The 14375-nt window shown below is 36.8% G+C and overlaps 1 protein-coding gene across 1 annotated transcript in view; it reads right to left on the reverse strand.

Annotated features, from left to right (window-relative positions):
- The window catches only part of Ctf4 (Chromosome transmission fidelity 4), a 525719-nt gene that overhangs the window by 353096 nt on the left and 158248 nt on the right, over positions 1 to 14375 (reverse strand). Inside the window, exon 8 of the mRNA XM_090398697.1 lies at positions 6163 to 6208. Within this exon, the coding sequence (XP_090254823.1) occupies positions 6163 to 6208 (46 nt within the window). The remainder of the gene's footprint in view (positions 1 to 6162; positions 6209 to 14375) is intronic.

Consider the following 14375-nt stretch of genomic DNA (forward strand, 5'->3'; position numbering starts at 1 on the left):
TGATGTTATAGTTCTAAATAAATCCGATAAAAGCCTGCAAGATTCCCTGACTAAATTGAATAACTGTTGTAATAGATATGGTATGAAGGTCAACATTAAAAAAACAAAGACAGTGAAAATAGGCAGAAGCATTGAAAATATCAACTGCATTGTGAATGGAGAATCTATAGAACAAGTAAAACATTTCAGCTACTTAGGCAAAATATTTGAAGGTGGTAAATTAAGTATGGAAATAGACACCAGAATCAACAAAGCTGGTAAGGTAGGAAATCAACTGAATAAATTTATATGGAATAAGAGAGAAATTAGTCAAAACACTAAATTAGCTGTATACAAGACAGTGTTCAAACTAGTTTTAACTTATGGATCTGACAACTGAGTTAGAAGTAAAACACTTGACCAAAGACTAGAGAGACCACAGATATGAGAGTCCTGAAAAAGATTAGAGGCATGAACAGAAGGGATCAATGTCAATATCATCTTAAAAATGAGGATATTAGGAAAGAACTTGACATTGTCGGCATCCAGGAATGTGTTAGCAGAGCTAATCTCAGTTGGTACGGTAATTTAAACAGAATGGGAGAGGAAAGATTAGCAAAACAAGTGTTCTCTGCCAGGTTGGCAGGAAAAAGACCCAGAGGAAGACCAAAATATAGTTGGATTGATATGGTAAAAAAGTGCCTTAGAAGATAGAAATACAGTGATACCTTGGCTAACGAAGATAATTCGTTCCGGAATCACATTCGTTAGTCAAAACGTGATTTCCCGTTGGTTTCTATAGAAAATCGTTTAATTCATTCTGAATGTTGCCTACTATTTAAAGATAAGTTTTATAAAATAGTAAAAAGCACGCTATTAATTCTATAAAAGGGCAAAACTCAATTAGATAAGAATAGAATTTACTAATTATAAATTAATCCCCCATAGTAAAATTTAGCCCAGTAAAGAATAAATGCTATCACACTTACTTCTCACATTCACAGTCACAGGGAGCGTGCACCGTACTGACACTAGTATGAGGCGTCTCTCTTCTCGGTCTCGAACATAAACAACCCAGTCGGGTTGGTGGGTCTCCCCTATGTGATGTGGTCAGCTCATTTCTTTGTCACACACATGGAAAAGATAAGCTCCTGGAATGGCCTGATCGTTCATGTTTGCTGCTTTATGTTAGTGCGCGCATCCACTAAAACATTCGTTAGCCGAGTTCGAAGAACAGCCAAAAAAACTTCGTTAGCTGAAAAATTCGTTAGCCGAGGTATCACTGTATAAGATCTGACAATGTTGGAGCATTGACAGGTAAAGGTTGATTTGGAGAAAAATTGTTCATAGGAAGTTAGTAATGATGTAAATTTTTCATGTAGTACTATCACATCCTGTACTATATGAAAAATTTATATCCTTACTAACTTAAAAGGGCAAATGGCAGGAATTTGATGGTGATGATATTTTCATATATATACTTATAATAGCTTTTAGAATATTAATTGGTATTTGTCTTTCTTTTAATATGTTAAATAAAATGCTTCTTTTAAAGAAATGCTTTTCAAAGTCAATAAATGTAATATGTTTCTAAATTTTATTCTCTTCTTTTCTCTATTATTAGTTTTAGGCAAAAGGCCAGGGCTTAGTACTTCTAAGTACTTGATTTTAACTGTTTATATTTATGACATACAATTTTCATTTAATTGGCAACTTTTTTTTTTCATAATAATATGGTAACCAACCATTTATTTGACCACACAGGGAAGTAAATTTGTCATTCTGATAGCTAAAGTGTCAGATAACTGAAGTACAATTACATAGTGCTGTGCCAAAAGTCAGTTGATATGCATCATCACCATCAAATTCCTGACATATCCTCAAGGAGTGTACAGGATATTAAGATAGTACTACATGAATAGTACTATTATATTATTATTGCTGATCTTCATACGTATTACAACAGTTATTCAATTTAGTCAAGGAATCTTGCACACTTGTAGTGGATCTATTTAGAAGTATAGCACGTCTGCATAAAGCAAAGAGCTGAGATTAACATCTCCAAATTTGATATCAGGTTTAATACCACTTTCCTTCGTTGAAAGTTTATTTTTTCACTTGGTTAGAGTATAATAAAATTAGTTTAATCCTTTATCCAAGTGTGAGCAAACAAAGTTTGCGCCTGAAGTATCTTCAGGACTAGGGTAAAGTGATACAACACCAGGGCAACTCTTTGCAAAGGTGGAGAAAGCTACCAACACTCCTAACTCAGTATCTCCTATAATGCAAAACACATCTCCTTGCGGATATGTCTAATGTTATGCATTAAAGGAAGGGCCACTACCCAGACTAGTTTCGACCTTTATTGAGGTCTCTTCAGTGGGAGCCAGGCCCTAGTGGAAATACCAGGCAGAAGCATTAGCAGGTCATCTCTACCTATAGGAGTTGCCAAATGGTGTGCCACCCTTTTTTAATAAATTACTCTGGATTTAGAGAAAGATGTTGAAAGTTTATTTTTTCACTTGGTTAGAGTATAATAAAATTAGTTTAATCCTTTATCCAAGTGTGAGCAAACAAAGTTTGCGCCTGAAGTATCTTCAGGACTAGGGTAAAGTGATACAACACCAGGGCAACTCTTTGCAAAGGTGGAGAAAGCTACCAACACTCCTAACTCAGTATCTCCTATAATGCAAAACACATCTCCTTGCGGATATGTCTAATGTTATGCATTAAAGGAAGGGCCACTACCCAGACTAGTTTCGACCTTTATTGAGGTCTCTTCAGTGGGAGCCAGGCCCTAGTGGAAATACCAGGCAGAAGCATTAGCAGGTCATCTCTACCTATAGGAGTTGCCAAATGGTGTGCCACCCTTTTTTAATAAATTACTCTGGATTTAGAGAAAGATGTTAGGAGATACTGAGTTAGGAGTGTTGGTAGCTTTCTCCACCTTTGCAAAGAGTTGCCCTGGTGTTGTATCACTTTACCCTAGTCCTGAAGATACTTCAGGCGCAAACTTTGTTTGCTCACACTTGGATAAAGGATTAAACTAATTTTATTATACTCTAACCAAGTGAAAAAATAAACTTTCAACATCTTTCTCTAAATCCAGAGTAATTTATTAAAAAAGGGTGGCACACCATTTGGCAACTCCTATAGGTAGAGATGACCTGCTAATGCTTCTGCCTGGTATTTCCACTAGGGCCTGGCTCCCACTGAAGAGACCTCAATAAAGGTCGAAACTAGTCTGGGTAGTGGCCCTTCCTTTAATGCATAACATTAGACATATCCGCAAGGAGATGTGTTTTGCATTATAGGAGATACTGAGTTAGGAGTGTTGGTAGCTTTCTCCACCTTTGCAAAGAGTTGCCCTGGTGTTGTATCACTTTACCCTAGTCCTGAAGATACTTCAGGCGCAAACTTTGTTTGCTCACACTTGGATAAAGGATTAAACTAATTTTATTATACTCTAACCAAGTGAAAAAATAAACTTTCAACATCTTTCTCTAAATCCAGAGTAATTTATTAAAAAAGGGTGGCACACCATTTGGCAACTCCTATAGGTAGAGATGACCTGCTAATGCTTCTGCCTGGTATTTCCACTAGGGCCTGGCTCCCACTGAAGAGACCTCAATAAAGGTCGAAACTAGTCTGGGTAGTGGCCCTTCCTTTAATGCATAACATTAGACATATCCGCAAGGAGATGTGTTTTGCATTATAGGAGATACTGAGTTAGGAGTGTTGGTAGCTTTCTCCACCTTTGCAAAGAGTTGCCCTGGTGTTGTATCACTTTACCCTAGTCCTGAAGATACTTCAGGCGCAAACTTTGTTTGCTCACACTTGGATAAAGGATTAAACTAATTTTATTAAACCACTTTCCTTCATAATATGATCCATATAAACAATGAATAACAGAGCAGATAATGTACATCCTTGTCTGACACCACATTTAACATCAAACCTCTTCCTGTACTTCCTTCAATTCTAACTGTTGACTTACACTCAAATACAGACTAAGTATTGCTTGATTTAATGCCCCATTGCCACCACTGACTTCTCATTCGTTTCTCAAGTATACTTGCATAAATCTTACCAGAAAAGCTCAGTAGGGAAATATTTCTGTAATTCTCACATTCAGTTTTATTTTACTTTTTATATATGGGTACTATGACAGATCTATTCCAATCATCTGGAATTCATCCATCTTCCAAGCCTTCTGAAGTATGCAGTGCAGCTACTGTAAGACTTTTATACCTCCATACTCGTGCATTTCTGGTTGAATATCATCTACTCCTGCAGCCTTTCCAAATTTCTGGCTTTCTCTACTTTAAGTATGGATATGTATTCCTGATTTCATGCCTGTTTATTGTTTTTTTTTACCACTGTGCTGTCAATGCTTGTTTCATTTAGCAATTTTTCGAAGTAATTACTCCATACATCAAGGATGTCTTTTTCTCCAGTTTTCATGTCACTTTTATCATCTCTAATTCCTTTAAAGACTGCCTTTAAAGCAGTCTTTCCTCCATTTCTGAGCTCTTTCAACAGCCTTCAGAATATTTCAATCTTCCTCATATTTATTTTCAATGTTCCATCAAAGTCTTCCCATGATTTTTGTTTAGCTAGTTTTACAGTGTTTAGCTTTCTTACATTTGTCTCTGTATTCTCTAAGAGATAAGCTGACTTATTTGTTAGCAACTTTCAATATGCTTTCTTATTTTTCTTCACTTGTTTAACTTCCTGTGTCCACCATGGAGTTCTAATTTTTTCTATCCTTGTAGACAACCTTACCACATGCCTCTCTGGCTGAATCAATCAATGTTTTCTTTAGGGCTTGCCACTGAATATCCAAGGTCTGGCTCCTGTTTTTAATTTTTTTCTTCAATAATGTTTGTGTATTTTAGTCTACAGTTTCCAACTGAGAGCAGCTCAACTTTTATTCGCTTTAAAACTTTCTTACATGTTCTTCTTTTCAATATGAAATTCGATTTGATCCTGCTCATGACTAAATGGTGATCACTTCCAATTTCAAATCCTCTGTACACTAAGTGTCCTGCACCAGGTAGAAAACATCACTATCAACAATAACATAGTCAATGAGACTTTCTTATTCCTTGCATCTTCTCTCCATGTGAATTTGTGCACATTTTTATGTTGGAACATGGTGTTAGTAATAACCAGTCCATGTCCTGAGCAGAAATCCATCAAGTATTTGCCATTATTATTATTATTATTAGCTTTGCTCTTTTCTCCAAATTTTTCCAAATATTTTCTATGTCTGAATAGTCATTTCCTACTATGATATTTAGATCTCCAAGGACCAATTTTTCCTTTTTCGTTGTGTCAGTAGCTTTCTCTAAAGCCTCAAAAAATTCCTGCACTTCTAGCTTATAAGAACCTTCTGTGGGACCATAGTGCAAGTAAGTTTCATTGTCCAGTTCCCCATTCTGATATTTGCCCACATCACTCTACTTGATATTGCCTGCCATTCAAGAAGATCAGCCTTGTATTTAGTGTTGAATACTATAGCTACTTCTTCTTTTCCCTGATTATTATTGCCTGAATATAACATTTTGTATTTATTGCTTAGAAAGATCTCAATGCATAGGTCGGTTAATTAAATGGCTGTTGTATTGAAGGATGGATAAAATGGAAGATTGCTGTACTCAGCCAAGTACACATGCTTTGGTTACTTATATCAAAGCAATCTCAAGTTCCGGGAGGGAAAGAGATTTCCTGTTTAAATTCTAAGCACTAAAAGAAATAAAATTACTTTTTTTTTAGCTCTGGAATACATAATATCCATTTGTTTTGACCTTGGTTACAAAATCCATGTTCACTTGTGTTATTCAGATTAGTATAAAACTGACATCAGATGTTTCAAACAATGTAGTATAACAATTTCCTACAATAATTTTCTACCATGATGGTAGAAGAAATAGTATAGTGAACCTTGAATTTTTTTTTTTAATATGAATTTAAGCCATGAAATGTTACAAACCTATCATAATTCATGTTGTGGATGAATAACAGATTAAATAATCAGGATTGCCTGCTTGAGAGATGAAAATTGGAACCTTTTCAAACCATTTCAGCACGACATAAATTCATCTAAATGGGTGAGGTTTTTAAAACTGTAGATATTAATACATATTAAAGTACACTTGAAACTTTAAAAAACTTCATTACCATTCCACTTTTACTCCACTGTAAACGACATAAAGTTTTTGACAAACTGAAAATGTTAAAAAAAATTCATTTCATTAACAATCACAGAAAATAAAATTCAGAACAGCAATATAGCAGTAACATAATTCTAAATAGAACTTCATTTTTTACACATAAGATAAAGAACAAATATTAAAAATTACAATTACCAATGTTATTATTCACCAATAAGTAAGCTCTTATTCAAATTAGTTTATTCATTTTTTATATATATATAATTTGTCTTGTATAGTATTACTTCCACACCTCCACTGAGTCCAAAGACTCATTGTGGGAGGTCAAATGCTCACATATCGCAATAACTATCATACCTTGCCCTGAATGCATTCAGCATTGGAGCACTCACCACCGACTCTGGCAAAGCTGACAGCAAAAATTCTAAACTGGGCGGATGAAATTTAATGAAAAATGGCATTTGCAGTATCTATTAAAATTTGTCAAACCACTTCAAATTTAGTTCTAATTAGACAAGGCTAACCAGACATACCGTAATTGGCTGAAATCAAGAACCTCATCTTCCTTTAGAGCTTACACTGAAACCTGAAATAGATGCAAAAAAAAAAACAATCAATGCTTCCAAAACAGAAGTTTAAAAGAGCAAAAAACAGGAAACTAGCAGCATGTCCAAACAGCAGCCGAGCCTTTTGGTCTCTTGCCAAAGCAATTGGCTGCACAATTGGTAACTTCTGCCTAACACTATTCCCACCCTTATTATACCCAGATCGCTCTATTGCATCATCACCCACAGAAAAAAAACAATCTTCTGGCTTCACACTTTGCTTCCGCATGCATAACTGATGATGGTAAATGTCCCCCAACCATTCCAGATACCCAACATACAATGACCCCTTTTGCCAGGATGAGATCAGAAAAATACTGTCCAAATTAGACACAAAGAAGTCTCCTGGCACTGATGGCATTTCCCCAATTGTCCTGAAAGTTTGCACACAAGAATTAACTCCCATCCTATGTCACCTATATATACTCTCTTACTCCACTGGAATCTATCCCACAAATTGGAAACTGCCTATATTCAGCCCATTCCCAAGAAGGGTGACAAGTCACTGTAGTCCAAATACCACCTTATCTTGCTTACCTCAGTCCTGTCTAAAGTAACGGAAAAAAATCATCAATTCCAAACTCCTACACTACCTTGAAGACACCCACATAATAAACAACCGCCAGTATGGATTCCTTCACTGCTGATCAACAGGAGATCTGCTCACATATGTCACCCATCTCTGGACAAATGCCATGTAGAAGTTTGGCGAATCTCAAGTGGTTGCACTTGATATCTCCAAAGCCTTTCACCGGGTCTAGCACAAAGGCATATTAAGCAAACTACCATCATTCGGTCTGAATGCACATGTGTGATGGTGGATGGCTCCCTATCCTCTCACCATTCAATTAATGTGGGGGTTCCACAAGGTTCTGTCCTTTCACCAACTCTCTTCCTACTATATATCAATGACCTACTTCAGTTGACCTCCAACCCAATACAGTTTTGCAGACAACAGAACTACACTCCTCGCTTTCATTTGATAAACCTTACCCTACACAACTCACTTCAGCCTACAGAACATCAACCACTACCACTCTCAACTCCAATCTCCAAGCCATCCTACAATGTGGTTCGGATAACCTCATCAATTTCAATGCTAATAAAACCCAGTTCTGTCCTATTTCCCATAAAAAAGAACAATTTTTTCCCAGTATCCTTTTTGACGATGCCCAAATTTCCAGACAGTTTGAGATCTCTCTTCTTGGAATTACCCTCACATCAAACCTCTCCTGGCATAAACACATCACAACCATTGCATCCTCAGCTTCTAAAAAACTGGGATTTCTCTTTCGCTCAAGACGTTACTTCACCCCCGAACAGCTGTTAACGTTATACAAATCACAAATCCACCCTGCTATTGAATACTGCCCCCGCATATGGGGCGGAGCTCCTAAAAGCTCTCTCAAAATGCTTGATTCAATACAGAGGAGAGCAATTACACTTATTAATCACCCATCTCTTACCAACTCTCTCCCCTCACTTTCGCACAGACGTTTGGTTTCTGCAGTATGTATATTCTACAAATATTTCCATGGGAAATGCTCATCTGAAATAATATCAATAATTCCTCCACTCACTACTAAGCTCGTTGGAACACGTGCAACTGCTGCTCAACATCCCTTCACAGTACACCTAGAAACCGTGTGTAGAGGTTTAAGTGCTGTGAGGACATCATGTTGGAGGCAATCTGGTGATGCAATCATCACCAGAGGTCCCACCTTACATTCCAGGCCACCTACTACTGCCCTTAGAGGGCGCTCCACCTAGATAGGACTTTAGTGTCACCCACGTGGTTGGGCTTAGTATTGTATGATATTTGTGTGCATGTTACATTAGTTGTTTTTGTAATCCCCGTAGCTGTCCTAGTAACCAGGACGAAATATAGGAAGTATTAAATTCTATTTTAATCCTTTTTGAGTGTTGTAAAAAATCCATTAAGCCTCCAACATAAAGTACACCTAGAAACAAATTTCTTTTCCTCCTCATTCATCCCTGCAACTGCTACACTGTGGAACAGTCCCCCCCCCTTGCTGTGTTTCCCAAGGAATACAATTTACAGTAATTTAAATCAAATGTGAACAAGTTCCTCCTTTCCCAACCAATTACCCATACACGGTACTAATGTACTATAGGTTGAACAACCAACCTCTTGTTTATGGGCACAACATAAAAAAAAAGAGACAATTCAGAGGAAATTAAGCAAACAAAATTATATAAAGGCAAGCCCCATATAACATGTACTACTGCAATCCTGTTTTGTTCTAACAAGATTAGGGTACTGCAAACCTTGCATAACATGGTTTTTGGTGGCTTTTGTGAAGATAGGGGGAGGGCTACTATTATGTTGGATGCATTATTTCAAAATTTGCATTGGGGGAGGATCCCACTGTTGACTTACTAGTCATTATGCAAATAAAATTATTAGGAAATCACCATATTTTATTTTGTTCGGAAATCCACTACGTTAGGTTATGCAGTATTGAACTTGGGCATGTTTGAGACCATTAAAAATTGCAACTAAACTGTGCAGTTCATGACTTTTAAGGTGTTTGTAAGGTTATTTTGATTTTTATTTGATTGTTTGATCAAATAAAATCTGAAAAAAAAAAAAAAATGAAATTTGATCCACAAATTTTTCTGGATGTATATTACTAAACTTGATTCTTAAGAGCTGTATTGAAATAATTTCCTTGTTGTGAATTAAATTCCAGCCAATAATGAAATCCAGACCATACAAAAATATGAACAGAAAATTAGAAGTCTTCTTGTTGTGGGACCTTTCATTTCTGCAAATATGATGGTTTGTACTTGGGTGTCAATAACGTAAATACAGTAGTTCACCTTATCCGCAGTTTCCATTAAATACTATCCAACTCAGGATGTGAATCATCTCTTTGTCCAGCATATCCATGCTGTACTATTTATGCTACCCGCTCATTAGTCAATTAGTAGCCGTCTCAGTTATCAGATCGACTGTCGCAAGTATCACAGTGCTAATGTTCAAGTAACCCTTATTTTACTCAATAATGGCCCCAAAGTGAAGACATATATGGCATATCTGAACTGCCAGGATCACTGGCAATTCAGATATGTCATAGAAAAGTCGTAAAGTGCTTCCTTTAAGTGAAGAGGCAAAAGTTTTTGATTTAATAAGGAAAGAAAAGAATTGTATGCTGAGGTAGCTAAGTTCCATTGACATAACTCTTATTACAGTATATTGTTATAATTGTTCTATTTTATTATTAGTTGTTGTCAATCTCTTACTGTGCCTAATTTACAAATTAAACTTTATCATGGGTATGTATGTATGTATAGGAAAAAACATAGTATATATATAGGGTTCAGTACTATCTGCAGTTTCAGGTATCCACTGGGTGTCTTGAAGGTGGGGGGGGGGGACATTTTACAGTAGTATAAATAAAATTTATACCACTGTAAAATAGTATGAATAAAAACATGTAGAGCCTCCATAGCTCAGCCAATACAGAAAAAGCCCTTTGGTCGGAAAGACCTAGGTTCAATTCCTGTCAGTGGAGGAACCTTTATCTGGTCTCTTTTGATGAAAGGAGCTAGCTGGTCTCATACAGAAGTAGAGGGTTTTTTTCAACCAGAAACTTGGATTTTTCGTCTCCCAGAACAGGCAAACTGGTCCCGTGAACACACACACACACAGATTACTGTCATGAATATTGCCATTAGGGGATGCAGCAGAGGAGTGACGAACTGGCTGCATTAATTCGCTAAAAGGGGAGGGGGGATGCAACCTGTCCTAAGAAACAGATGAGAAGGATATGAGGAAAAACATGTTATTAGTATATTGGAAAGCAAATAAAAATGCTTGGGTAACTGCTAATTTATTTAAAGACTGGTTTGCATGACATTCGTTCAGTTATTACTATTTATAATAAGGTTTCTAACATTTATAAAAATGGTGTATTTCTGTTAGCTTTCTGAACACTGTTCTTAGTCACATATAACACAGTTTCAAGATACACAAATTTTCCTAGGAAGGAACCCAATTACTGTGTCAAGCATTACCTGTACCATGCACACACACTGACTATAGCAAACCCCAAAGGGACCACAGATGACTGAAATGAGGGTAGAACAAAACAAATCATGGGAAACAGAATAAAGGAAATTGCAGAAAACTGTAGATCTTAACAAAACAGAAAGGGATGGCAGGAACCAAACATAAAGAATGAAAAACAATATGAAGACATACGAATGCAAACAATAATGTGAAACATACATGAAAGAACTAGAAGGGTATAAAACTATAAAAATAAAAATGACAATGTAGAATTAATGCTTAAATCTGGAAATATGCTAGATTAAATTAACATCACTTACATGAAATCATCATAATAAACTCATAATAAGTGCAGTCTTTGGGATTTCTATGACTCTTTTCAGTAGTCAGATTGCCATTTTCTTTCAATCTCCAGATCCAAATACTTGCACTGAACTAATATTAATATAATCCTTACTGAAATAAGGGCAACGAGACCTTGATTTCCAAGTTCAAATCAAACCCTAATTCTCTAAAAATTGTGCCTCGTGTTCATCAGAAAATGCACCATATGATCAACGGCCCAAGTCAAAAACTTCAACTTCTCACTGTGTACACTCTAAGAAATAAGCATAAAGAAAAAAAGGGAAAAAAATTATATAACAAATCCAAAGCAGACTTCGTAAAGTGAAATGCAGTAAGCATGCCTTGCTCAACTGGCAACTGAGCTTTCGGGTCGCTCACTAACGCTATTCATTTCTTCCTTTCCTTTGGTATCAGTCTTTTTCCTTCAAGTCTTATTTAGATGACTAAGGCAAATCAGAAAAATCCTTATTAATCTTGATACAGAATTAACATTCATTCTGTATTGCCCATATAAGTTATAAAAGTCAACAATCAAACTATCATCCCACACCAGAGTACTCTGAAAATTGATGGAGAAAGTCATCAACAGCCAGCTTTACACTACCTGGAGACCTATCAGTTAATTAGTGATTACCAATATAGATTCTTCCAACCTCTTCGCTCACCTGCCTTTGGACATAGGCAGAAAAGATTTGGAGAAATCCACATTGTTGCTCTTGATAACTCAAAGCTCAAAGGCATTCAACTGTGATTATCATCAAGGTCTTCTCCAGATGTATGGCCTCCCACTTGCCCTTTGTGATTGGATTGCAAGCTTCCTCTGGTCATCTTTGCATATGATAAGATTTCTTTATCAATGCTGGAAGAAAATCCCAAGGTTCTATACTTTTGCCCACACACCATTCCTCCTTTATATCAATGACCTCCCACCCACCCCAAACTTCAAATCCCATTCCTAGTTTTGCAAATGACAGCACTCTCCATTTCTCTTTCATTAACATTACTCCCTTTTCCTCTAACAATGTAAGAACTAGAGCTGTCGCTGGTCAATATCTGTATATAGTCAAACTTGGAACATATGAAAACAAAACAGCATTTCATCATCTGTCTTCATTCTATCTATCTTTTTTCTTGGAAACAGCCTCCCCTCACCATACTATTCTTCCAAATGAATATACCCCCCCCCACTAGCTTTTCAAGAAACTTCTCAACAGATTGTATCTTTCTCCTTAATCATCTGTTCCCCCCTACTATTAGATCTTGAAAGAAGAAATCTTGCAAAGAAATCATTCATTCAGAATCCAACATATTAAACTATAAAAAAAAAAAAGAGAAATACCTGCACATCAGCTAAAATTAAAAGTGAAACTTCTTCACTTTATGTATAAAATATGCATTCCTTATTTCATGTACAATATATTTAATCTATTGTGTTCATATTAAGATTTTATTAGAGTATGTTTTATAAAATTTAAGCCTCACTTAAGTTGTGTAAAATTAACTGTGAGTCATCAAATAGTTACTAAATAATAATTCTTGAAAGGTATAAAACTACACGTGTACAGCGTAATGCTGGCGGCAGTTGCTTAAGCGGAATGTATATTGATGCGAATTCTGGGAATACAAGCGCATAACAGCGTCGGGAAAAAGCAAGAGATAAACCCAAGAGGTGAAAAGATATGGGTTGTGTGCAAAGGGGACTGAGGAAAAAGAGAGCACTGTAAGGAGGAATATAAGGGGACGAGCGCTGTATCGGAGATATCGCTTGTCGTATCGTTTTCCTGTTTGGTGGCTCGGAAGTTAGCGGGAGTTCGCGTAGTAAGGGGGGGAGGATGAAGTGTCTGTGCTAAGATAAGATTTTGGACAGCAGGCTTTCTTGAAAATGGAGAAGGATTCTACGCAGAGCTGAAGGTAAAAATTTCCAGTCCTAGCAGAATCAAGCCATCGCTAAGAAGTCCCATTTAGCAATTCGTTAATAGCGGTATATGCAAGTTCGGTTCACTTAAAACCTTGATATTCCACGTCTGCCTACTCACTGATGAGACCTCAAAAAGGGTTGAAACCGGTCTGGGTAGGGACCTCTTCTCATAATGTAAAACAGTAATACATCTCCTAGGAGCTGCGTTTTAAATTGTGAGAAAATATTAAGGACAGTGACGGATCTTGCTCCACCTTTGCTCTGCGTTGCCCTGGTGTTGTACTACCCAAATGATTACTTACACTTGGGCTTGCCGATAGTTTTTTCGGCATGAAACTCTAGGATTTCAATTCAAGTTTCGTACCCAGCTGTACAATAATATGAGATTTACCATCCCCCTTAAACTTATATACACACTGCTTGAGTACGATGTAGTGTGTCACTGTCATCCATAAAAATGAATTCTTCGCATACAGTACCACAGAAGAACTTCACGTGAACATGAAGAACTTCGGTGCAATATCATTCTCCAGTCATAGTCCCTTTTTTCCAGCACTTGTAGCTTGATGCATCCATTAAACCTAATGCCTCCTCATACCATGACCTAAGCACTGCTGTATCTATCCCTTTCAAGAACATTTTACAAGGGCAAACAGTACCACTTTCGCACCAGATCAAGTGTCATCTACAATCGGAGGAAAGATTAAAATGACTCTCATCTGTAAGGAGTACATTAGTCCACTGTTGTCTTGTTTCAATTTTTATGGAGACCACAACAACACTGAAAAGGTGCTTCACAATGAACTCTGGATAAAGGAATGCAAACTTAGGCCTTCGGTTGTATAGGCCTATTTGTTGCAGACATCTTGGCACAGTTTGTCAAGATATCTGCACACCCTTGAATGGAGCCAACTTGCAAGTTAACTTCCCATGGTGTGTCGATTATGTTTTGCTGTTATAACCAAAAATCTGTCCTCATGCTACATGGTAGAGTGAGGGAGACCTTTTAGCAAACATCTGAAACACATTCCATTGGTTTGAAATGCTGCCCAGAGCCTGGATACAATGCTATGTGAGATTAAAAACTCTCTGTATCAGTAATTCTGTGGCCTTCTTCAAGCTTTCCAATAATTCTTTCCACGCATGAAATCATTTACATGATTAGAGAAACTACAAGACATCCAAATTTGCAACCTTATCCTTCATGAAAAGAGCTTCCTTCAAACACAATTCATTTAGTGCAGCCTTTTGTCTTTTATCCTGTTGAGTGCTACCATGTGACCCTTTTGCACATGATTCGAAAATTTGAATGTGTA

This window comes from Typopeltis vanoorti, chromosome 10 (genome assembly GCF_054136105.1).
Source record: "Typopeltis vanoorti isolate ZY-2024b chromosome 10, IOZ_Tvanoo_1.0, whole genome shotgun sequence".
NCBI classification, from domain to species: Eukaryota; Metazoa; Arthropoda; class Arachnida; order Uropygi; family Thelyphonidae; genus Typopeltis; species Typopeltis vanoorti.